Source organism: Zosterops lateralis (genome assembly GCF_965231275.1).
Source record: "Zosterops lateralis genome assembly, chromosome: 6".
Lineage (NCBI taxonomy): Eukaryota > Metazoa > Chordata > Aves > Passeriformes > Zosteropidae > Zosterops > Zosterops lateralis.
In genome coordinates this window covers 3,377,897-3,402,421 of record NC_139761.1, presented here as the reverse complement: position 1 = coordinate 3,402,421, position 24,525 = coordinate 3,377,897, and the positions used below count along the sequence as shown (strand labels likewise).

The window sequence follows — 24,525 nt, the reverse complement described above, 5'->3', positions numbered from 1 at the left end:
AAGGGACTTTAAAGCCCATCTGGTTCCACTCCCCTGCCATGGGCCAGACACCTTCCATTAGACCAGACTGAAGACTCATCCAGCCTGGCCTTGAACACTTCCAAGGATGAGACAGCCACAGCTTCTCTGGGCCAACTTCCATTGTTTGGGGTGAGTCCACATCCTCTGATCACTCCAGACCCAAATTCATCACTCAGGACACTGGTCCCACTCCTGGAGCACCATTACTGTGGTAAATCCAGAGTGACTCCTTCAGAACACTCCAGACATGCCTCCTGCAATATCTCCTCAAGCCTTGGCTAAACCTTGGCTAATCCCTGTCAGGGCAGTTATGGGAGAGCTGGAGATGACCCAACCCTGAACCAAATCTCAAAACTGGAGTCTAGGTTGAGTCAAAGTCAAGGACAGCACAAAACAAAACATCACATGGGCTTCAGCCACCCGTATTTAAGCCCTGTGCCATGAGAGCATTAAACCTGATTGTGCCACAGCACCAGAAGAATGTAGCTCAGGCAAGATCACCACCTCACTGTTCTGGGAAAGACTTTGCCCCATTTTGGTGTCAGGAACAGGCAGTGCCTCTGCAGGGATGGGTCAGGGAAGGTTGTGCCCTGCAGGGTGTTGCTGGATTAAAGCCTCTGCACAGATAAACACCTCTGAGTAAGAGGGAGAACTTAAAACTAGTAACAACACTAAAACCTAAACAAACACTAAGGAGTTGAGGGCTTTGCTTTGGAATAAAAGATTAATAAACATATCGATTGAGGCAAGGGGCTGGGACAAAGGCTGACAGCCGTGTTTATTTTTTAGCATCTATCTGTGGACTTACTAGGCTTTTGCCCAAGCCAAATATTGTGTTAAGGAAGTTTATGAACTGACACATGAAGTGTGGTTGGGTCACCTCCAGCTCAGCCCACGGTTGTCTGAGCATGGTGCCACCAAAATATGTCTGCAGGAGTTACAACAGCTTAACACGTGGGCCTGAACTATCACTAGGAGAGGATGATGCAGCCAAGCAAAGTGGCAGAGACTGAGGAGGAATTCAAGCAGAATGTAAAGTGTAGGGCTGTTGGCAGACCCACAAGTGTTCCTGTCCCAGTTGTTGCTGAACACACTAAATTCAGGGGGAATTTAGGAAAACCCACAGCACTGCACCACTGCTGAGTATTTCAGCTGTTGCCTCAGTTTTGGCACCTTGTGCCAATACTTGGGGATCACAATGGCCAAGGGGTGGGTCAATGTTTCTGCTGAGAGCTAAGTCTGAGCACAGAAAGGCTCAAAAAACCACCAAGGGGTTTGTGGAAAGAATCCTTCAAGACCTAATGCATCTTGCAAAGTTCCAGCCACTGTCAGTGATTAACCTGCTGCACCCACCACCCCTCCCTGCTTCCAGATCCTGACATGAGGAACCAGACCCCTGCTGCAGCCTCTCTTCCCACTGCTTCCACGGTGTGCAAAGCCTCTGAACCACCAGGCATGCAAAAAAGCACATGGAAAACCCCCCAAAAATAATGTTTGGAGAGGTTTAACAGACCAACTGCAAGTAAATTAATGGGGGTTTTCTCACCCTGCTTCCCTGCTGACCTTTCCCATGCAGCTCAGTCACCCTGGAACAGCTTCACAGCACAGGGTCTGGCTCTCAGAGAAGCTGAACATCTCACAATCCCACAGCAGCAGGAGCTGGGGGCTTCACAGACAGGGGATTGGTTGGGAATGATGGTTTAGAGTCTGTGGAGAAGCAGAGACCCTTCTGCTAAACCCCCACACGCCTGCAAGGATGGACACAGGAGAGGCAGGGACCAGGGTGCTACAGCAGTAAACCCTGTGTTTTGTACCACTTTTGATTTGAAACACCACTTTAAAAAAAAAACAATTCTTACAGGAGAGAGAGAAAAGCCCAGAAGCCTTAAGTGACCATTTTAAAGCTTTTAGCTATTTAATTGTGGCTTTCCACACTCTGACAGAGAAACCAGGGCTGTTGCCACAAGAAGCCTCTCCTCCCCAAAGTGCTTTCTGCATCCCTGACTTCTAGGAGATGCTGATAAAGCATCTTGGAGAGACTCTTGAATATCCCAGAGTGAAGGAGGACATGCAGCCCCTCAGGTGACACCCAAAGGTGTGACAGCCCTCCATAGAGTGAGTAGGTGGGCAAGGGAGCTTCTGAATCCCACTGAGGAGATGCTGCATTCCTCACAGGTATCAATGGCTGCTTTGAACACCAGTTACAGCTGCACTACAGCTTCACACAAAAGCCAGTGTTAGACAGATCTCCCCATGTGTCCAGGCCTTGGGTTGGGCTCTGCACCATCCATCAAAGCCTGGCAAGGTCTCCATGGGGGAAGAATCACCCAGCTCTCCTGGAAAACACTGAGGACTGTCCATCTAAACTCCTCAATCAGCACCAGCTTCACACCTCTGCACTGCAAAAACAAGGGAATGTTTTCCTATGCCCTGAAGCTGGTGGATTCCAGTTCTGCTTCCAAAACTTATGCCTGCACTCAGGATTCCAATCCCATTTCTTCTCAGTAAGGCCTCAGCACACTTTTGGACTTGCCTAAAGGCCCCCAACTCACTTCTGAGCAAGAAGCATCAGCTTCCTGCTCACTTTAGGCGCTCTTGAAACACGAACAATAAATCTACACAAAATACAAGGGGTTCCCCTCAATTAACACATTTTTGCTCTAAAAAAAATAAAAATCTATCTTTTTCTTACTTTTGGTGTTTTTCCCTCTTGTCCACCTCCCAGGTCTTTAAAATCCCACAGCACTAGAGGGAAAGAAACCCCAGAGGGAGAAAAACCCCAACAAGGCAAGCGGGAAATAAAAAAAAAAGCAGGTGAGGAAAGTAAAATATATTAAAAAAAAACAAACCAAAAAGGAGTTTTCTATGGCCCAGATGAGTTTAGCCCCTCTGCTAACCATGCCAAAGCAGTAATTCCTAGCAGGATGAGAGGGAATTATCCCCAGGTCCTCCCATGGGGCTACTCACTGGTGCTTGTGCTAGTGCCGATGGTGTTGATGGTGGTGGGGACAGAGGAGGAGGAGTAGAGGGGCAGGTGGCCGTTCTCACAGGCCAGGTTCTTGTCCTGCCAGCTGGAGGCGCTGACGCTGATGCCGGAGTCCCGGGAGTTCTGCCACCCGTTGAGTTTGTCATCAGAATTCTGTCTTTGGTGATAGTAGTGAGCCTGCCCGTAGTCCACTGAGTCCGAGCGGCCGCGGCTCTGCCCGCCGAAGCCCCCCGACGACGACGTGCGGTCCTCCAGGTGGTTCAGCCACATGGCCAGGGCGCTCCTGTCCTCCAGGGAGGTGGCGGGGTGGATCAAGGCGTAGGACAGCAGCTGCCTGCTCTCCTCGATGTGCTGGTTGTGCTCGATGGAGTGCGCCAGGATTTTGGGCAAGAGTTTCATGTACTCGACTTTCGCCTCGATGTTGCCGGGCTTCAGTAAAGGCAGGTGGGTCAGCAAGAGGGAGATTGCTTTATCCTTGGATTCCTGCTGCCACTGGTTAATGATTCCTGTGGAAGGAGTAGGGGAGAGAAAAAAGATGATGATTGAGAAATTGAAACACAGAGTTAATAAAGAAATAACGGGGCCCTGGCAGGGTAAATGCAACGCGCCAAAGGGATTTGCACACGTGTGATACCACAGCAGGAGCATGTTGTGGAAAAAGTGTTTTGAGAAGTTTCATTAGGATTTTCATTCTCTTCTTTTAGTGTTTGTTAACAGATCTATATACCTGTAACTTTGGGCCTGCTTTGCTTTTCTCCTGATCCTATCTCACAGCAGAAAAGACACTCAAACCACACAGAGCATCTCCCAGGCAAGAAGATCACCACCCTCCAAAACCACTGTCAGGGCAAAGTGTGCCAAACTGGATGCCAAAAGTTACCAGGTGCTCCCGAAAATCACTTAAAAAACCAAACCACACCCAACTCTACTTCATTGCTGTTGTGCTTATTTTAATCAAAATCACCACTTGGCCCAAATTTTCCATATTGTTGCAGATTACAGAAAATACTACACAAAAGCACTCAGTGGATAAAGGTAACCTTTCAAAAGAACTTGGTTGGAAAACTGAAAAGGTCAGGATTCAAAGGAGATAACACAGGTGAGAACCACAGAGATAAGAAGCTTTCCAAGCAGGAACACAATCATCCAACCAGGGTGTTGGTGCATCCACCAGCCCCAAAGGTAAGGAGAGAAAGGCTCAGCTGAAGCAGCCCCAGAGCTCCTGTTCCTCTGTTAGATCACAGCAAATAGGAAGTTTTGGAAGACCAGGGGGAAAAAAAGGAAACCTAGGGGTTAGATTTAAATATGCAGAAGGAAAAGTCAGAGAATTACAAACTGGTCACTTAACAGGAACCCCTAGAAAACTGATGGAACAAATAATGAAACAACCTATTTGTGAGCACTTAGAAGATAACGAGATGATAAGTGACTGCCGACACCCATTTGTCAAGAGCAATTTGATTTCCTTCTGCGACAGAGCAACTGGCCTGTGAATAACTGGAGGAACAGGCAGTGCTGTATATCTTGATATTCATTAAGTGCTGCTGCACATGGCTCCCTCAGCAGCACAGCAAAGAGAAACTGCTCTAATGTGGGCACACAACTCACCCGAAAAACATATGGAGGGAGCTGGTGGTGCTGATTCACTGTCAGACTGGGAGGATGTGCTGGGCAAGGAGAGCTGTCCTGGCCCTGACACCACCCAGAGTGTCACTGGTGATAAGGGTGATGTGATAAATGTGATCAGCATGCAGGTATTGTGCTAAAAGACAGGAAAACACTCCAGGAAACTGGACTAGAGGTCAAACAATGTTGGGGACTTGAAGGGTTGGCATGAAGATGTGTCAGGGGAGGTTTAGGCTGGAGATCAGCAAAAGGTTCTTCTTCTCCCAGAGGATGGTGGGGCACTGACCAGGATCCCCAGGATTGGTCACAGCACCAGCCTGCCAGAGTTCCAGGAGAATGTGGACAATGCTCAGTGCTCTCAGGCACAGGATGGGATTGCTGGAGTGTCCTCTGCAGGGCCAGGAGTTGGACTTGATGATCCTTGTGGGTCCCCGTCTAGCTCAGGATATTCTGTGCTTCTGTGAGACTTGGAGAGATGTGAAAGAACATCTGCATTAAGCAGGTGCAAACATCTGCATGCAGGTGGGAACAAACAGCTGTGCAGCAAGAGCCTGGCTTGGGAAGCACCACATCAATTAGATACTATGCTGCACAGAAAAGCTGCACCAGCCAGCCTGACACTTGGCTGAGAGGTTAACACTGGCATGGACAAGCTGCTCTGCACATCTGCTGCTGCCCAGGGAAATGGTGGAGTCACCATCTCTGGAGGGATTTAACAGGAATGAGGATGTGGCCCTTGGGGACATGGGCCAGTGTTGGCCTTGGCAGTGCTGGGGGAATGGTTGAACTCAATGATCTTGAAGGGCTTTTCCAACCTAAACAATTCTATGATTCTGTGACTTGAACTGCAGCAAAGATGAATGAGGCTGGACATGATGAAACTGCCTTCTGTAGGGCAGGATGGACTAGGACGTTGTGAGATCTGATACAAACTCCAAACATCTACCAAACCTACCCACCCCAGCCAACTGACACTTCCCAGCCCCAGGGCAGTCACTGTGCTGACCAAACCCCTCTGTAAAGCCTTCAAACTTTCACCCCCTGTCTTAGGTTGTGCTACAGGGGCCACAACTGAACCATGTGGTGGAGTAACACTCCCTCCTGCTTGCTGTAAACACACACTGCCCAAAACTGCATCAGGTGAAATGCTGAAAAAAATCCCCCCAAAATGTAACATTCTCTCTCCCTGTCTGCTGTCTTCAGACCATTCTGTACAGGAAGGTGCTCTAAATAATTTATTATCCCTACAGCCTCTGTGTGTTTTTGAGCTAGGATAACTGAACCCACACCACTGAAATACAGATCTGGATCTCCACCTGTAGGATCATTCATCAGGTTTGCACTTGGGAAGGCACCAGAGCAAATCAATACCCAGCTCAGGATATTCTGTGACCCAGGAACTGGACTCCAGGATCCTTGTGGGTCCCCTCCACCTCAGGATATTCCATGATTCTGTACGACTCATGGGGCCAGCCAGCAGCTAACCCAACCCTCCCAACCACCCCTGAACAGAAAAGGGGTGTTAAATCAGCACCTTCTCCCAGTTAGGACCAAACCCTGGACATCAGTTTCCTGACACAACTGTGGTGGTGAGCAGCACTCCTTTCTCCAACTCACCTTCCCAAGTTCCAAAGCATGCAACTGTTTTAACAGGAAGCCACTAGATGGCTTGCTGGAAACGCTGCCGACTCTCCCTGGAACTTTCTGCACTGGAATTTACTTCTCCACAGAGCTCCCCCCTCCTTCAGAGCCACTTCCTGAGCCAGCAACAGCGTGCCCTGTGCCCAAAGGAGCAAGGGACACGACGTGGCACGGCTTTGGTGGACAAGGAACTGCTCTATTGTAAAAGAGGGGATTTCTGGTACTCTGGGTGTGCTCCCGTGCCCGTGGCAATGCTGTGAGGTTGTTTTGGTGCTAAAAAAATGGGATTTGGGAGAGCAACACTCAGCAAAAGTGATGCTGTAAAGGATACACAAGTGTAGGAGGACTCAAGACCCACCAGAGCATATCCATGTTTTCCATATGCAGATATCCCTGCTCCAGGCAAGGCTTCCTGTTGGGATGAATCTGATTTATCTGTCCCCTCTCTCTTAGTCAGCTGCCTTGGTGAGTTGAAAACATGTCTTATTTTCTCCCATCCTCCTGCAGAGAGGGATGTCACACCCCGATATTTTATCATCACTCTCGTGGTGGTTCAGCAGCACTTTCAGGCTGGCACAGCCAAACCCCAGCCTGGCACCAGCTGGGATTTTATAGCAGCTCAGATAAACTGAGAAATCAAAGATCATTAAAAAAAAAAAAGCCTGCAATGCACTGCTCGAAAACGTTGGTGCCACTTAAACACAGGAGCAAAATACACACAGAAAAAGCAGAGCCTGGTGTAAACAGGGTGCAGGAGAGGAGGAGGAGGAGGGAGGCAGGTGGCTGTGGCTGGACTCCTCCTCACATGGGGGAGAGCTGAGCATGAACATCCCCACTGGAGAAACACAGCATGGCACCAGAGCTGCTTCCTGGGAATTTTGCCTTGGACCACCAAGAGATTTGATGGTTTAAACCACAACCCCAAAAGATGGGTCACTGACCCAAAAGCCTGTGGCTGATGAAGGGCTGGGAGCCCCTTCCTGCCCCAGCCCAGGCAGGAGCTGGTCTCCTTCTCAGCCAGCAGCAGGATGTGCACAATTAAACAAAAATGGAAAATAATTAGATCTGAAAGAGGTTTGGCTCTCTCTGAGATGGGGCTGAAGGTCAGGCTTAATCCTATCTGCCAGAAAACAGAGGGATCTGGAGAGGGCAGTGCAGGAGAGGGAAAGCTGGAGCTGCCTGTGGGAAAGGGGAGAGGGGCTGGCAACACCCCAAAGCCCCTCTCCAACCTCTCCCTGAACACAGGAGCTCCCACTTCAGCCCCTCACCTGCTCCCAGCCACTCCTGGGCACTGGGATATCTCATCCTTTATTGCCAGAACAAGCACTCTGGGGCAGCTGAGATTAGGATGTGTTTTGGGATCCCACATCCTGGGGTCCTGACACTGTACCTGTGGTGGGTTGCAGGCATTAACCTCATTAGTTCCCCTGGATGCTGCTTCAGGGATGCCTGGTGCTTCCCATCACAAGGATTTCACTGCTCTGTGGAATGTCACAGCTACTGGCAAACCTGAGCACAGAGAAAGCCCCAAAGTTAGAATCCCCCCCCCTCCTTGCTGCCTTGAAATCCCCCAAAATCCCTGTCCTGCCCACTGCTGCCATTGAACTGCCATCTCCTTTTGGAGATGAGGTAAGATAACAACTGACCAGCCCTGCACTGGGAAGGGATGGGAGCTGCTGGTACTCCCAAAGCAGAAAATCCCAACTTTTATTACGGGACATTTTCTTGGATGAGAAGCTGAATGAAGGTGGGATGTGAAACTACTTTCTACTGAAGGATGACTTAACTGACAGGATTTTGCTGCTAGACAGCCCAGCTGATGCCTGTGCCTCATGCCTGTGGATAAATCCAGCTCCAAATATAGTCGGGTCCTGCTTCCAAGACTGAAACCTGTGCTTGTGCTATGAATAGGACCAACACCATCCTCAAAACTGGGGCTTTCTGGCTGGAAACAGAGGTGAAGTTTGTCAATTTATTAAGCCATTAAGGGATTTCTCTGTCACAAATCTGCTTAATCACTGCTGGATCCCTGCAAACTGTTAATTGCCACCATGTCCAGTGGTGATGGATCCACCTCTAACGCTGCACTGCAGGAGGGACCTTCCTGCCTTCACTTTGAACCTGCCTCCTGAGGGATGGAGGGGTTATTTCAACCACCAGCAAGGCTCATGGTCATGATGCCCTGGGAACAGTCACAGTTTTCCAAATGTAAAGCCAGACCAGATGGACAAAGGCATGGACAGACACAGCCCCTGCAAAAAACAACATGAGTAGCACAGTGGTGCCTGCACTTACAAACCCTGAAAGAAGTAACTGCAGGGGTTTTAATTCTAGTTTTGATTTTTGCGAACAGATTTCTGGGCCAGAAGATTCCAGTTTAGAAACACCACCCCTGCTGAGAGGGATGGCCAAGAGCAGCTGCCAGCACAGGAGAAGAACGTGTGGGTCTCACCAGGTGATATGTCTTCAAGGAACAACGATAGTGCCAAGTAACTATCAGGCACTTGAAGGAACCCAAAAAATAACCAAACCCATCCAAGATAAACCATTTCATTTTGAAAATGGGTTCTCCTCCTGTTACCACATACAATTTATTTCACAACCCAAGTGAAGTGTCCAGAGGAAGCCACAGAGATGCTCCAAGGGTTGGAGCCAGGCTGGGAGAGCTGGGGCTGTTCACCTGGAGAGGAGAAGGCTCCAGAAAGAGCTCAGAGCTCCTTGCAGGGCCTAAAGGGGCTCCAGGAGAGCTGGAGAGGGACTGGGGACAAGGGATGGAGGGACAAGACACAGGGAATGGCTTCCCACTGCCAGAGGGCAGGGCTAGATGGGATATTGGGAAGGAATTCTTCCCTGTGAGGGCAGTGAGACCCCAGCACAGGATGCCCAGAGAAGCTGTGGCTGCCCCTGGATCCCTGCAAGTGTCCAAGACCAGGTTGGACAGGGCTTGGAGCAGCCTGGGATAGTGGAAGGTGTCCCTGCCCTGGACAGGGGGTCAGAACAAGATGGTCTTTAAGGTCCCTTCCAATCCAAACCATTTCAGGACTCCATGAATTTGGTGATTGTGATTTTGGTATAAGATTTTGAGATAAGAGATGTGTAACTTATGAAATAGACAACAGCTTATCCTGAGTAACAAGGACACCGATTTAAAGACTGGAAGTGTTTTAAAAGCTGCCCAAGGATCTTCCAAGTGACAAAGAGGACATTCACACAGGAGGTTTGGTATCATTGCCCCTCAATGCTAAGTCAGTGCACTTAAAGGGCTCCAAGTTGTCATCAAATTGCTCTTAAATTACAGTTTTATTATGCCCTTGTTTTCAGTTTTCCATAAAAAGTTCTAAAAAGCCCATTCAGATAATTTGCCCAAGCAAGAAATTACTAAGAGAGGGAATCATAGGATCATTAAAGTTGGAAAAGACCTCTAAGATCATTGAGTCCAACCATTAACCAGATGCTCAAATCTGAAGGGCACCCTCCAAGCTTCCCAGCAGGGCTGAAATGAACTGCACTCTCAAATGTATTTGGGGAGAAAACACAGGAATTTGTACAGAAAAGTTTAGGTTGGGATCCTTGATCTTGTAAAGTAACATACTGCAGTATTAGGGACTGGAGAGAGGAACTGGGTGCTCCTGGATGGCAATCAAGCATTTCTAAGGATGGACAACACCAAGGTTTTCATGTCTTGGATGGCCAACAACAAAAGAAAAATCCAATCCATTCTTAGGCAGCTGGCAACTGCTTCCAGTGAGTCTGGAGTCAGTGGCCACAGAGCAAGAGATGGCTATTTCTGGGTTTGCAGGAAGGTTTTTCGAGAGGTTTCCTCAGCAGCTCCCAGAAGAGGCTCCCATTGTTTGCTGTTTCCTGGATTCTGAATGTGAAACTGAATCTGGGTGATGGGCAGAGCTGTGTGGAAGGCACCCACTATTTGTTGTCAGAGGCAGAATAATCAGCACCTGGACTCCTCTTGCTGTGCAAAGACCCAGCAGCACATCACTACCCACCAGCTTCTCCACACATCCATGGGAGATGCTGCACTTCCATCAAAATCCCCCAGATCTGCAGTAATCCAGGTCATCTCCAGTCAGCCCTGGGATCTCACACCTATTCCAGCTGCCTGGGTGCCTTCACCAGGGCAAAAGGGGTCAAGAAACCTGACCTTGCACATGAACACAGCCCAACCACCTCTGCTTGGCCACAACATCATCTCCCAGTGAGTGACCATCATCAGACAAACCTGAATTCTATGTCTACTTGTTCCAGTTTCTCCCAAGCACTTCTTCCAGCTAATTTTATCTGGTTTTATGTTTGAATTCATTTGACTTCAGATTCTGAACTAGGTGATCTTTAAGGTTCCTTCCAACCCAAACCATTCAGTGATTCTATGAGCAGGGTGGACAAACCACACCCCACCTCACACAGGGCAGCTTGGTGCAAAGATAAAGCAGAAGAGCAAAAAAAATCAAGAGATTTCACCTATGAGTCTGAATTTGCACTAAGTGTATCAACCAAGGGCAAGTTGCTGCCAGTCCCAGCCTTCCCACAACTGGGTTTACTGGTCTGTGAGATGGTCCAGCTCCCCACCACCCATCACACAAATCCACTCTCGAACAGTAAAGACACAAACCTCTGCCCTGGCTCCTGCTGCAGCAGCTCTACTGAAGGTGAAGCACAAAGTGTTTCCAGCTGAAGGGATTTAAATTATTATTTGCAGTAATTAGCACCTGCATGTCGGCCCAGTCACAATACTTTGTTCGGGCAAATTTACATCATTCCCTTCTAAATCAGCCTCACTCAAAAGGCCAACATTAAGGAAAACAAAGTGAGAACCCCTTTGGAAACACTCTGTACCCCATCCAGAGCACATCAATACCCTCGCTGTTAAACCTGGCAGCCTTTCTCCCTCCACCAGAGGCCAAATAATCAGAATTTCAGCATGTGCCTCCTCGTTATTGCAACCGGCGCTAATTAAAAGGAAAAACATCTCAACGATAAAGGTTACTGCAGACCTGCCAACTGCAGCAGGCACAGAGGCAGGCTGGCATTGAAACCCTGGTGAACCTCAATCCTCATCTCCCTGTGATCCATGCAAAATCCCAGCCAACACAGGGGACAAGACACCAGCGATGCTCCCGAACATCTTCACGCCCGTGCGTAAATCCCACCAAAAGCTTCCCCCTGCCACGGGTCTGGATTTATGCCTGTGCTAGTGCTGACCTCAGCGGGGTGGGAGGACCTAATCCCACACGTCTGAAGGCAGTGGGAGCTGTGCCAACCAGCACGGTGCCTGCTGGATCCATGGCTGCCTGGCACGTCCCGTGGCTCCCAGGGGAGGCCGGCTCTGCATCCCGGGAAGGGCTTCCTCACAGGTCACCAAAACTGGTCACTCCAGTGGATAATGCAGGATCTGACACAGGGAAAGGCAATAAACCCTCATGCCTGGCTTTTTGCTGTCACTCCTTTCCATTCAGCCCAACTTGGGAAGCAGTGGTGAAGCTCTTGCGCTGGAACAAGCCTTTGCTAGGAGGTGGGAACAGCCTGCAAAAAAGCTCTGGACACCAGGAGGGCTTGGAGACTGCTGTGAGTGGGGTTAAGGCCTCTGCACTTTCCCTCCTGCACCACCCAATCCCACAGCTTTGAACCCCCAGGTCTAACACATTCAGTGCTATCCCACCAACTTTGGTCTATAACAAGATATAAAAAGGCAACCACAGAATTCCCCTTTCCCTCACTGCTCACTGTCCTGTGCAGATTCAAGGGTGGACAACCTCTCTGAAGGACAGACAGACCTTTTGCCCACCAGCACCCAGGAGGAGAGGACAGACAGACATCACACAAGGCACATGCACCTTCTCCAGCAGCCACATCCCACCTCACACCCCGGCTCTGTTGCAGTGCCAGGGAGCACCGGAGTGAGATGGAAAATCCGCCAGCGATGCGCAGCAACCTCTGGGTTCACATGGTGCTGGCTCCCCTCCGTGTTTCCAGCAGCTACATCACACTCAGAGAGGCTAAAAATACATTAGGAAAGTACTTAATGTTTCTTTTCCACCCGAGCGGGCTGCTGCAGAGGAACTCCAAGTGGGAAGGGAGGTGAATAAAGCGGATGCAGGGAGAAGAGGTAAAAAAAAATGCAGCAATAGGCACAGCACGTCCTGAAAAAGGTGGTGGCCGGGGAAATCCCAGCTGCAGGCAGCACTGGTTCCTTGGAAAAATAAAGGCAAGAGCCACGTAATCATGAAAAGCAAAGTGTTTCTGACTACACAGCAGGATTTATGGCCAGGCTGGACAGAACTTGGAGCAACCTGGTCTAGTGGAAGGTGTTCCTGTCCACGGCAAGGGATTGGAATGAGCTGATCTTTAAGGTGCCTTCCAATCCAAACCAATCTGTGATTCTGCGGTTCAGCACTGACAAGAGCACAGAAAAATTCAGGAAGGAGCATCTCCTCCATTCCTAATTACCAAAATTAAGAAGCTCCATGTAAATTAACTACACAATATTTGCTGTAAAATGCAGCAGTGAGTATTTAACCACCAAAGCAAATACTGTTCTAAAGACACAACCTTCCTGCAAAGGATCCCAGCATCTCCCTGTGTGCAACAGCAGAGTCCTTCACCACCCAGGGCTGAGGCAGGAGGGATGGGTTTGTCAGGACAGTTGGGTGGCAAGAGGCACATGGGCTGGTGCACTTAATTTTGGAAGAAAAGCCAGTTTCATAGAATTCTGGAATGGTTTGGGTTGGAAGGGACCTTCAAGACCACCCAGTTCCAACCCCCTGCCATGAGCAAGGACACCTTCCACTATCCCAGGTTGCTCCAAACCCCATCCAACTTGGCCTTAAATACTTCAGGGATGGGGCAGCCACAGCTTCTCTGGGCAACTCTTTCAACAATTTCTCACCATGCTTCTTGGGATGCCAGGCAAGAGACAGGTGACTGTATGACACGTAAATTCTGGGGAAATTAAAAGCAAACAGCCCCCTGCTCCCATCTCCAAGACCCCTGTGTGGGATAACACACGAGCCCAACTGGACTTGTTGCCCTTTTAAAGGCAGCTCTCCTTAGGCAGCGAGTTCAGCTGTGTATCACTGACAGCTCCACTCTCCATTATGCTCCCCAAAGCAACAGAAGCCCCATCAAGTGTCAGCAGGAGTTGGGAATTTCAGCACTGAAGCCAGGCTCAAAGACAACCCTCAATCACATCTTTCCATCCTGTCATCCCAAACAGGCTGATGAACCCCCACCAGCAGACAGAGCAGCTCAGCATCCTCCATCCAAGCTGTAAACTCCAAATGGGAGCAGAATGCCCATTATTTTGGTCAGATGCAGAGCAAACTGGAATATCTTTCACCAAAACATCCCTTAACTCCCACTGAGATCCACAAGAACAGAAGAGCCCAGCTCCACTGTGAGTAGAAATGAGTAAGATTTTCATATTTTTGCCACTATTTTCCCCCTCTGCCTCCCGAGCTTGCCAGAGCTCCAGTCATTAGGAGGCTGTTTGTGCAAACCCAGAAGTGATGTATTTTTAGCACTGGAGAATTGCATGGCACGATCATTAAGGAGCTTCTGCAGACAGCAACAAGAGCAGGGATTTTTCCTTCTCTAAATTGGCTCCAGCCACTACAGTTTTCAGCCCAAAGCAGACTTTCAGGAAATTCAGGAGGAGAGGGAGCCTTTTTCCATGACATATTTAATACTGAGCTGAAGTACACTCGATTTTCACACTGTGCATCCGACGGGAGGTTTTATGGATTTGTTTTCTAGGCTGTACTGTTGCACACTTTTGCTACAGAGCATAATACCCTGTATTATCACAACACTCCCTAGCAACAGGACTTTAATTTAGTGCAGAGATTTCCAATGCTGAGAGAATTTCACTGACTCAGAGCAAAGATGACATGCTGGGAAACCTTATCAAAAGCCCCACGGGTGCCAAGGGAATCTACACCACATGAATGATGGCATTCGAGATTCTCAACACAACGTGGCCAGAGCTGGCACAGAGAACACCTTGGGGAAGAGGAATCTGCTTCATTGATTTCACGATCCACAGTCCAGCCTGGAGTGATGTCTACATTGATGGTGGCAGTGCCAGCGGGTGGGAAATAAGAGTGAAAATCCAACAAGTGCTCAGTGCTTGGACAGAGACATGTGGGGAATGGTTCAGTGTCAGAAATGAGAGTTCAGAGCCACCTCCTGCTTCTCATCCCAAGGTCAGGAGGAGGACAGATGTTTGGCAGACAAACCAATCAACCTCCTACAAAAGCTGTCCTGAAGAGTGAAGCCAACCTCACACTGGACAAGAACACCCAGTGCCAGTTTCCCTTTACTCACTGGAGCACTCAAGCCCCTGGGCCTCACAGGCATCTTGGTCCCAAACCTCAGATGAAGATGGACTTTGGGAAGCCCAAGAAAATAGTGCCAGAGTCCCACCTGACCACAGAGAGCATGCAAAGGTGCAAAATCCCCATCAGCACTGTGGACACTGTCAGGTGTTGCTCCACCTCTGCCCACTGGGGCAGAAGAACAGGAGAAAGCAGCAGCACCATCCATGGGTGGGTTGAGAAGGCTCTCACAGCAGAAATTACACCAAAACCATGTCCTTTGTGGAGAGCAGAGGGGAATCCATCAGCCCTTGTGCATGCAGTGAGGAGACAGGAATATCAGAGCAGCCGTGCCAGGTCTGATGGACAAAGATATCCCAGCGAGATCCTGGGTCAAGTGGCTTTAGCTGCTGCTGTGCAAAGCCAGCTGAGCTCAGCCCCAGAGCCTGGCCCACAGCAACAGGATGGGTCAGCAAGGATTAAAAGCATAATTAAACAGGGGCTGCAGATTGCTTCCAGAAGCCCCATCACTCCCTTGAGCCCGTGAGCTCAGCCATGGGAAAACGCTGCTGGATTTGCTGCTTCTGGGACCTGGGGTACAGGTGGGAAATGAATTCACTGCCTCCTTTCACTTACACCAAGGTTATACTGCTCACATGCCTCCACATGCCCTCAAATCCAGATTTTCAGTGGAATTTCCTAGGATGCAGGAAGCCAAAGAATTAAACCATCCAATTTCTGTATCTCTTCTTTGAGCTTAATCCATAAAAACACCCGAATCTTCCTGACTTTCAGTGAAGAGACTACAGGCACAACCACAGGCACAGAGGAAATACTCCTCTGACTTCTTAATTTCAATTGCAAAAAGCCTTTAACCAAGAACTTAATTGAAATGCAGATAAGTTCCTTCAAAGGCTAAAATAAATATATAAAAAAATTATCTGAATGTCATAACGGTGTTGCCTAAAATGGATAAAGGATTTAGAAGGGGGAAAAATAATACTAAAAATAAGTTATGAAGGGTATGCAAGGTATTGATATACAGCACATGGTTTAAACTGTTAATCATTGAACAGATTCCAGTATAAAAATAAAGAGACTGAAGCTGCACATAATGGAGGAGTTGCTCTATTTATAAACTTCTCTGTGCAAAGGGCAGTGAGGGCTGGGATGAGCAGGCAGTGGAGGCAGAGGGACGCTGCTACGGAGCCTATATTGGAGGGAAAATAAACAAGTTTTTTTTTAATTTTTTTTTTTTAAAACGTTGTCAACAAAATCAAATCGAGTTGCCCAGGAGCCTGTGTGCCCCGGCCATGTGAGCAGCATTTCCAGGCCTGGCATGTGACAGCTCTCCCAATTTAGCCAGTAACTGACTCCCTCTGACCTGTAATAACACCGCTCCCAAATTAGAGCCCTCAATTTGACTTGGCTCTGGTCCTTCCCTCCCAGCGACATAAAGCATCCTTTTTCCCCCCCTCTCCCCGAACATTCCTAATCCCATCCTTTTTCACTGCCAACTCAAACTCTCATTTAGTCTTTTCCTATTTTTTGGGGGGTTGTGGAGGGACGAGGGGGTGCAGGCAGCAAAGGGCAGGGGGGAAAAAAGACCGGTGGAAAAACACCAAGAGACAAAAACAACAACAAAAATCAGACATAAAATTCCAAGTTGGTGACATTCAGCTGGAAAAGCTCAATGACTCACATGCAAATAAAAAATCTGCCCAAATTCACTGTTGCATGACGCAGGCCACTGGCTTCAGCATGAAAAAGGCCGGGATGAAATCATCCACAATTAAATGGGAGCTTGGAAAGCTGCAAAAAGCAGCGGCATCAGCTCCGGCTCCCTCGGCTTAATAGGAAACACAAAGGAAGGAAGTTCAGCGGAGTGAGAACATCCCCCTTTTCCCCTCCTCCCCACCGATACCTCGCACCATCATTCATCCCCAGCCCTCAGAGTGGCTCCTCCAGCATCAAGCTGCTCCCCCCCTTCGAGCCTGCTGCCAGGTTTTAATGGGCTTTCCTGGAATACCAGCTCAAAAGTAAAATAAAAATGAATGTGGCTACGTAGCAAGGCAAACCTCCCCCCCTCCACCCCAGCGGCTTCTTCCAGAGATTTCTGATCTTTGCAGAATGGTTGGAGATATTGGAGAGTTAACACTGAGAAACCCTGGACCAAATCCAGTCCCTCCCCAAATCCTCTGTATACGCGGGGAGGGATTTGAATCTCAGTTCTCAGGTTTGCTCTTGCATTGCAACAGTGCTTTAAACCTTCTGAGTTCTCAAATACCGTCTGAAGTCACGTTACAGGAATGCACTCGGAGCCACACGCAGGGAATGGGGTGCCAGGGTTTCCCCTTATGCCAGGATGAGCACCAGGCTCTGCATCCTGCCCCTCCAACACAGCCCTTCTGTGGGGCTCTGCCATGAACCAGGTCACTGCCCTCCTTCAACCCAGAAATAACAATGTGAGGGGGAAGAATAAACTAAAAAAGGTCATTTTAACCTGGATTGGGAGTTACAGCATGGTTCTCAAAAGGCTTTTGGTGCTCCACACAAGAGGGAAAACAAACCCGAAAACAAGAGCTGACACCTCTGCACCCTCCAAAGTGCTGCCCTGGAGATCACCTGGTGAGTGCCATCCCTCTGATCTGCTCTGGTCAGATCCCACCTGGAGTCTGGCATCCAGCTCTGGGACCCCCAACACAGGAAGGACATGAAGCTGCTGAAGTGAGTCCAGAGGAGGTCACAGAGATGCTCCAAGGGCTGGAGCCAGGCTGGGAGAGCTGGGGGTGTTCACCTGGAGAAGATTCCAGGGAGATTTTAGAGCCTCTTCCAGTGCCTAAAGGGGCTCCAAAAGAGCTGGAGAGGGACTCTGGGCAAAAAAATGGAGTGACAAGACAATGGGGAATGACTTCCCACTGTCAGGAGCAGGGTATTCCCATAGGATATTGGGAAGACATTCTTCCCTGTGAGGGTGGGGAGGCCCTGGCACAGGGTGCCCAGAGAAGCTGTGGCTGCCCCTCTGGAACTCTGGAAGTGTCCAAGGCCAGGCTGGACAGGGCTTGGAGCAACCTGGTGATTCTATGATCCATCTGGGATGTGGGAGGACAGCACCCCAAGCATCCAAGAGTGGCCACAACCAGCAGAAAGGCCATTGCAATGAACCTCACTTCAGCTATGAAGTGAATCCTCTCTTCACAAGGAGAAATTCGGTGACCAGCTCCACTTTCATTTGGAAACTGGCTGCTTCAAGCTTTCTGGACTTCCCTTCAGGCTGGATGTGCCTTGTCCCTGGGATTATCCCCAGTGCTGTGCTTTTGGAAGATTCCAGCCTGAGCCAAAGGCTTCTCAGCATTGGCTCACTGTGGCCTGCAGTGGCTGCAGGAGCAGGGTGTGAACAGGTCCATAAAAGGGAACTGGGAGACTTGAGCCTCCTGCCAGTAAAGCCTACATTTGCTCTGAAGGAATCTGCACCTCCCCAGGAAAAAAAAATAAATAAAACAACCAACTATAAAAATAATATATTGAGGTCTGCAAGTGGGGAAAGGCTGCAACTGCCTGCAGGAGGACATCCGACTGTGCCTGGGCCATCTGGTCACCCACCCTCAGTGACACTGCCCTCCCTTTGCCACCAGATGCTAATTCCTTTCATCCTGCCTGGCCCTCCGCTGGTGTAATTTTAGGTTTGTGAATAGGACCATCTGCCTTTGAGATGCTCGTTTATTTTCGGCTGAGCCCTCCCTTTCACCACTCCCTCCTTAAAGGAAGTCCAAACCAGGCACTGTTGGGAACAGTGCTCCTTGTCTGGCCCTCTAATCACCAGGCATTAACGAGCTATCTAGAGGATGTTCTGCTCTGCTGTCACTCGTCAAATTGGGGGTGTCATTATCTTCAAAGCACTTTGCAAACACTTTTTTTCCCTTTCCTCCCCGTGTTGCCACCACAAAGTAGTAATTATTCACTTCTCTCTGAATATGGTGGGCTTGGTCCAGCACCCTGGAGCTCGGCCAAGACGTGCTCAGCAAAATTCAACATGGCCAAAGTAGAAGCTAAAACAAAGTGGTTCCTATCTTTGGATGCTGAGGACTGCTACCGTTGCTTCCTTTCCCACAGCAGACATGGAAATGGTAAAAAATAAAAATAAATCCTGGAACCACAGCAGCCAATAGTGTAACTTCCACGTATTAAGCGATGCCTGGAGAAAAAAGAGAGTTTTGAGGAAAGTTTTGCTTTATACACATTTAAGTGCCATGAATGAAAGTCACTGTCACAATTATGGAAAACAGTAATTAACAAAATACTGCCTTAAAAATGGTGAAAAAAAAAAGCTTCTGGCTGGGGTGAACCATATGGGTGCTCCCAGCCAAAGCTGCACATGGAAAACCCCTGAGATCACAGCAAGGCCATGGGCAACCCCACCATGCCAGGGGCTCAGCCCATCTCTTGGGATGGGTGTTGGATCCATTTCTTGGGATAAATCTGTGTCCTCTTGCATGTCCCAGCCAAAGGCATCCCAGACTGCTGGGGAGGACACAGGCAGGGTGAGCTAACAGGCTGAATCTGTGCATCTACCAGCCACAAAAAGCACTGATTTCCCTTCTTTTTAAGATTTGCACAAGTGTCTAAGACAGGTGGGAAGAACAGCTCCAGGTAACCCCTTCCAGAATCAACTGGCTTCTTTGTACAAATCCAGGTTGTGCAAAGCTTGTGAGCTCTGTAATTATTTTTTTTTTTTTAAGATGAGGAAGGTTGTGGTTCAGTCTGAGGTTTGAGACAGTTCTCAGCTCTGTTATGAACCTCCAGGAGCCACAGGAGCCTATTGCTGGAAATCAGTGTTAGACACCAGAGAACATCTGCACAGGGGAGCTCCTCCTCACTGCAGACACCCCACAGGCTGAAGAGCAAGAGCCTGTTGTGCTGCCAAACCTCTCACAGGGAAAACATACCCAGGGCTTCAAAGAATAAAATTTCTCTGCAATTCTTGAGGGGTTTAAATCAAGCCCTGGCTTTGGCTGGCCACAACTCTCTGCTCTGTGGGAGCCTGGAGAAACACCTGGTTGTTGGTTGCTTTGAATTCTCTGCAGTAAATGAAAAGAAAGAGTAACTTAATGGATCTGATCAGATCTCAGATTTGACAGGATTTCCTGCCTGCGTAAAAACTGACCCATTTTGCTTTGGCTTGAAGGTACAATGAACAGAAAGCTGCACTAGCTGGGCTGTGAAGTGAGGACAAGCAGCTTCACCCCCACGCTGGGGTGAATCCCCAGGAGGAATTAGGGGATGCAGACATCCCTCCCCTCCCCTTCATGCTGCTCACATCACCCAGAGCAAAGCACTTGACCAAAGGCAGTGATGAGTCACTGCGAGGAGGAGACTTTCTAATTTCACCCGCTTTGATCCTGCCCTGAAGTGCCAACGTCAAAGAGGAGGGAGGGGAAGAGCTGGGGCTGAGTCAGGGAGGACGGGAAATCTGTGCATCTACAACAGAGACATTCAAAGCAAAGTGAAACTCCTCTTTTCTAGGAAACCCCCACAAAAGAAAAGTGACACAAAGAGCTGACTCTCCCCAGCCTGTACCAGAGCAGCACCTCTCACTGAGTCCCTGTGTCCTTCCCAGCTGTACAAGCACTCATAATGCAGAAACACCCAGTTAAAAATGCACCTTTCCCTGGGTAATTCACCTTTCCCTGTGGAATTCACTGTGCCCGCAGCAGCTGGTCTTGTCTTTCCTTTATTAACCAGCCTCACATTTTGTTTCTCATATTCCACGAAGCGCTGCAGGACCTCAAAACAAAGAGCAACATTGTTCCTGCAGAATAAAACCGCTGTTCGCCCAGTTTTTATTGATATTTCACAAAAACATCCCAGGGGCTGTAAAGATTTTGGGGGGGTGGTTAAAATGATGTGTCCCGGTCACAGCTTTTTCACTGGGAAGGTTTCCATGAGCCCTTTTCCACTGAGAACACATGAAAAGGGTAAACTGAACTTAAAGGACAAGGAACACTGATCCTGGGAGTTACAATTCCCACTGCCTGGTTGGGTGGCTTGGCCATGCCTGGCTCCTCTCCCACAATTGCTGATGCCCATCAAAGGCACCAGAATTATGCTGAGGAACCCAATTTCTGTCCCAGCTCTGAGCAATGATGAGTCTGACACTTGTTGTTGCCTGAAACACAAAAAGTTTTCTCAACTAATTCAAGTTTTTGCTAAACCAAAATCATCCTCCTCCCCTTGTCTGGATAAAATGTGTTTTCAGCTATTGAAAAAGCCACAAGGAGAATTTAATATTTTATTTTCTTGACCAAATTCCGTAATATTTGGGAAGAAACTTCCAATAAAATGAAAATCTTGTATTTTTGTGGAGGGAGGGGGAGGAACAGACCTCCCTGCAGAAGAAAATTCCCTTCCCTGCATCTTGTTTTCCTCTGAAGAGCAGCAACACATTGCAGTTACTCACACGGAAGGATTCAACCTCCACAACTCAGAAGAGATGAACAGAAGGAGTGACAGGATTTCTAGAACCTGATGACCCCTCTCTTACCCTCCAGGCTACTGATTCCAGCTAATTGGAGCCTCGAGTGGCTCCCAGCCAGTCGGCAGCAACACAGCAACAAATGTGCAGAAATCCAGTGAATTCTGAGAGATACACAACACATGCTGGGGTCCAACAGCCTGATCCATTCAGGGATGATAAAAACTGAAAGAATATTGTTAAGGGCATTGTCCAGCTGACTTTTCAATGCTGACAGGTTTGGGGCAGCAGTCACCTCTCTGGGATGCCTGTCCCAGTGTTTGACCACTGAGCTGGTAAAGAAATCACAGATTCTTTGGGTGGTTTGGGTTGGAAGGGACATGAAAGACCATCCAGTTCCACCCCCGGGCATGGGCAGGGACACCTTCCACTATCCCAGGGTGCTCCAAGCCCTGTCCAACCTTGCCTTGGACACTTTTAGGCACAGGGCAGCCACAGCTCCTCTGGGCAAGCTGTGCCAGTGCCTCACTACTCTCATTACGAAGAAATTATTCCTATTATCTAATCCAAACCTCTTTTACTTTAAAGCCATTACTCATTGTCCTTCCAATTGAAATAATCCATTATTCTATTCTATTCTATTCTATTCTATTCTATTCTATTCTACTCTACTCTATTCTATTCTATTCTATTCTATTCTATTCTATTCTATTCTATTCTATTCTATTCTATTCCTTTTCATCCTCATGCAATTCCATGCAGCTGGGCTCTGCTGCAGGCAAATCCTGCAGAAAGACCTGATTGCTGAATATCTCCAGCAATCTGGACCCTGTCTGGAGAGATGCAAACTGCATCCATCCAACACATAAGAGCCTGGGCAAGGCTTTACTATGCCATAATACAGGAACAGCATCATCCCACCCAGCACTACATCTGCAACCTCCATGGCAGGGGGAGGTTTACATCTCAGCTCCCCACAGGAAAAGTGAAGCCCCCAGCTCAGAAGGATTCCTGCAACTGCTCAGACACTCCATGTTTCCAGCTCTCTCTGTGTGGTGTGAAGAGAAAATTCAGGATTTTGGGGTTTACACAACTCTGAGTTATCCTCTGCCTCCTCCACTTTCCTACTGTGTCTCCTCCTGGTATTAGGGAGGGAAATGTCTCAAGCAGAGGGGAATCAGAAGCTGCAGCTCTCTGGCAATCCCTTAAAGACAGGCACTGCAAAGGCAGTGAGCCTCTGCTCCTCCTCTGGGCTACTTTACAAGCAGCAACACAGCAAGGGACTTGTTAAAGGCAGAAAACTGGGCACCAGGAACAAATTCCCTGCCCCTCCACTTCCCACAGTTGTGGAATATGCGCATACAGGCACCGGGACAACAAACTGCAACTCTCAGTGTGACAAGGAAAGCTGCAAAGTAAACACTGAGGGTTTTATATGGAAGCACAGCAGGAAGGAGGGGTGTTATTCCCGGAGATGCTTCTCCATCAGGTGCTGACAATTGGTTCAGAGCATGAAAGGACTCCAGCTTCAGCAGGAGCAGCTCACAGCAGCACAGGGAGGAGCTGGCGAAGGTGGTGAGAAGCCCTGGCTTCCCACTCACACCACACACCCCTGGGAAAAACCTGGAAAAAACAGGTTTTGGGGAGAGATCAGAGATGCAGTAAATTCCTGGCTTGATAAAGCAACCAGTGTGAGGCCATGCTCAGCTTTCAGGGCTTATAACAGCCACCAGTGTTTGCAGAAGGAAGTTATTTCGGGGTGAAACCTGATCAGCTCCCAGGGCAGGAGCACAAAGGCTGGGAGAAGCATCTCACTGCTCTCCCTGGGATGCAGCTGCCAGGAGCTGCCTGAACCACGGTGCTGGCACTACCTACTGTCCCTCTCCTGCCACTCTGTGTCCCATGGTGCCTCCCCATGTCGCTGACACTGACCTGGATGGGATGAAGATGCTGAATGCAAGACAGAGTGAAGTAGAATAGAATAGAATTTATTTTCCCCCAGTATTCCAGATGATTTTCACTCCCAGCATGACTTTCAAATGTCTTTTCTCCTCCATCAAGAGTTTAGCACAAGCAGTGAGGATTTCTCCTTGCAGGAGCTGACAGGGATGGACAGATCCCACTGCAAAAGCCATGGAGCTGCAAGGCTGGAGCCCACCAGCATTCCCTTTCTCCTCAGCCTGGCCTTTCCTCTCTTTCAAGTAATTTTAACAGGAGTTTAAAGCTTCCTGCACCTTTAGGGGGTGTGGCAAGACACCTTGTTAGTGGAGGATGAGTGGCAAAGTCAGAACTCTTCCATCCCATCAAAGTTGACATCTCCCACTGCTCTGTATCCCAATGATTTTCTACTACACCAAAAAAATTAGAATTGAGTTTAAAAAACCATCCCCTCACCCCCAACCAGCCCACCTATCACTTGTGCAAGGAATGAGGCAGTGGAGAATCATCTCCCTGTGACTCAAATCTGCCTCCAGGTGGGTGACATCCAGGAGTTCCCCTGGACTGCTGGCCATGGTGTCACTGGTGTTTCACTGGGATTCATTGTCAATGGGATCAGGAAGCAGCCTCCCTGCCCAGGTTAACACAGGTGCTCATCAGCCAAAATTGCTCCTGCAGCAACTCCTCCCTTCCAGCCACGTACCAAAAACCACCTACCCAAGGAGAATGCAAAAGTAGCCAAGGGACATGGGTGGTTTGGGATTTGAGAGAGGAAAACGTTCAACACTCACTGCTGCTTTTATTTTGTTTGAGGCAGTTTCTGGGTAAATCCATTGAATCAGAAGCACCCAAAGCCCCAGCAGCTGCTGTGTCCTGTGCAAAGTTTGCACTCAAGGAGGTTTTTCTTCCCTCTCCAGCTCTTAAAATAAAAAGTCTGTTTCTCCAAACCACTTCACCACACTGCAGTGCAAACCCACTCCCAGCTCTCCCAGTGCTGAGGATTACTGGGTTACAGATCCGTGGCCTTACCACACAAACTCAGTTTCCTGGATACTTGCACCACAGCCTCTAAATTCTGTTGTGGTCTGGACTTCACAGGCTGCTGGTTTTAATGTTTTTTTCGGATGCTGGAAGCAAGGCAAGCTCCCTGCAAGCCCCAGCCATTTTCTTAACCTTTTTTTGTTTGTTTGATTGATTTTCCTTTTGCATGATGCTGTGGAAGAGACACAAGCCATGATGTGGCAGGACACAAAGGTGACTCTGGACACAGCTGGGTCCTTCCATCCTTGACTCAGCAAACAGTTTCTAATAGATGATGCTGCCTGAAACCACAGCTGCTTCCAACCTCTTCTCATGTAAAAACCAAGTGAAGGTACTTTTCATTACGTAGATATGTCTATTACCAATATAATTTATAGCTTGGCATTATTCAGGGAGATTAATGAAATGTCCTTGCTTCTAAAGATAAAACCTCTTTCCAAATCCTTCCCATACATGTACTGCTTGCTCAGCAGTCC

General features: G+C 48.7%; 1 protein-coding gene across 3 annotated transcripts in view; it reads right to left on the bottom strand.

Moving 5' to 3' along the window:
• The window catches only part of SAMD4A (sterile alpha motif domain containing 4A), a 94,746-nt gene that overhangs the window by 32,317 nt on the left and 37,904 nt on the right, over nt 1–24,525 (bottom strand). For all 3 annotated transcript variants that reach the window (XR_014590353.1, XM_083863186.1, XM_083863185.1), the window contains exon 3: nt 2,989–3,513. Coding sequence is in view for 2 of the 3 variants with exons in the window: in XM_083863186.1 (XP_083719312.1) it covers nt 2,989–3,513 (525 nt within the window). In the remaining variant the exon portion in view is untranslated. The remainder of the gene's footprint in view (nt 1–2,988; nt 3,514–24,525) is intronic.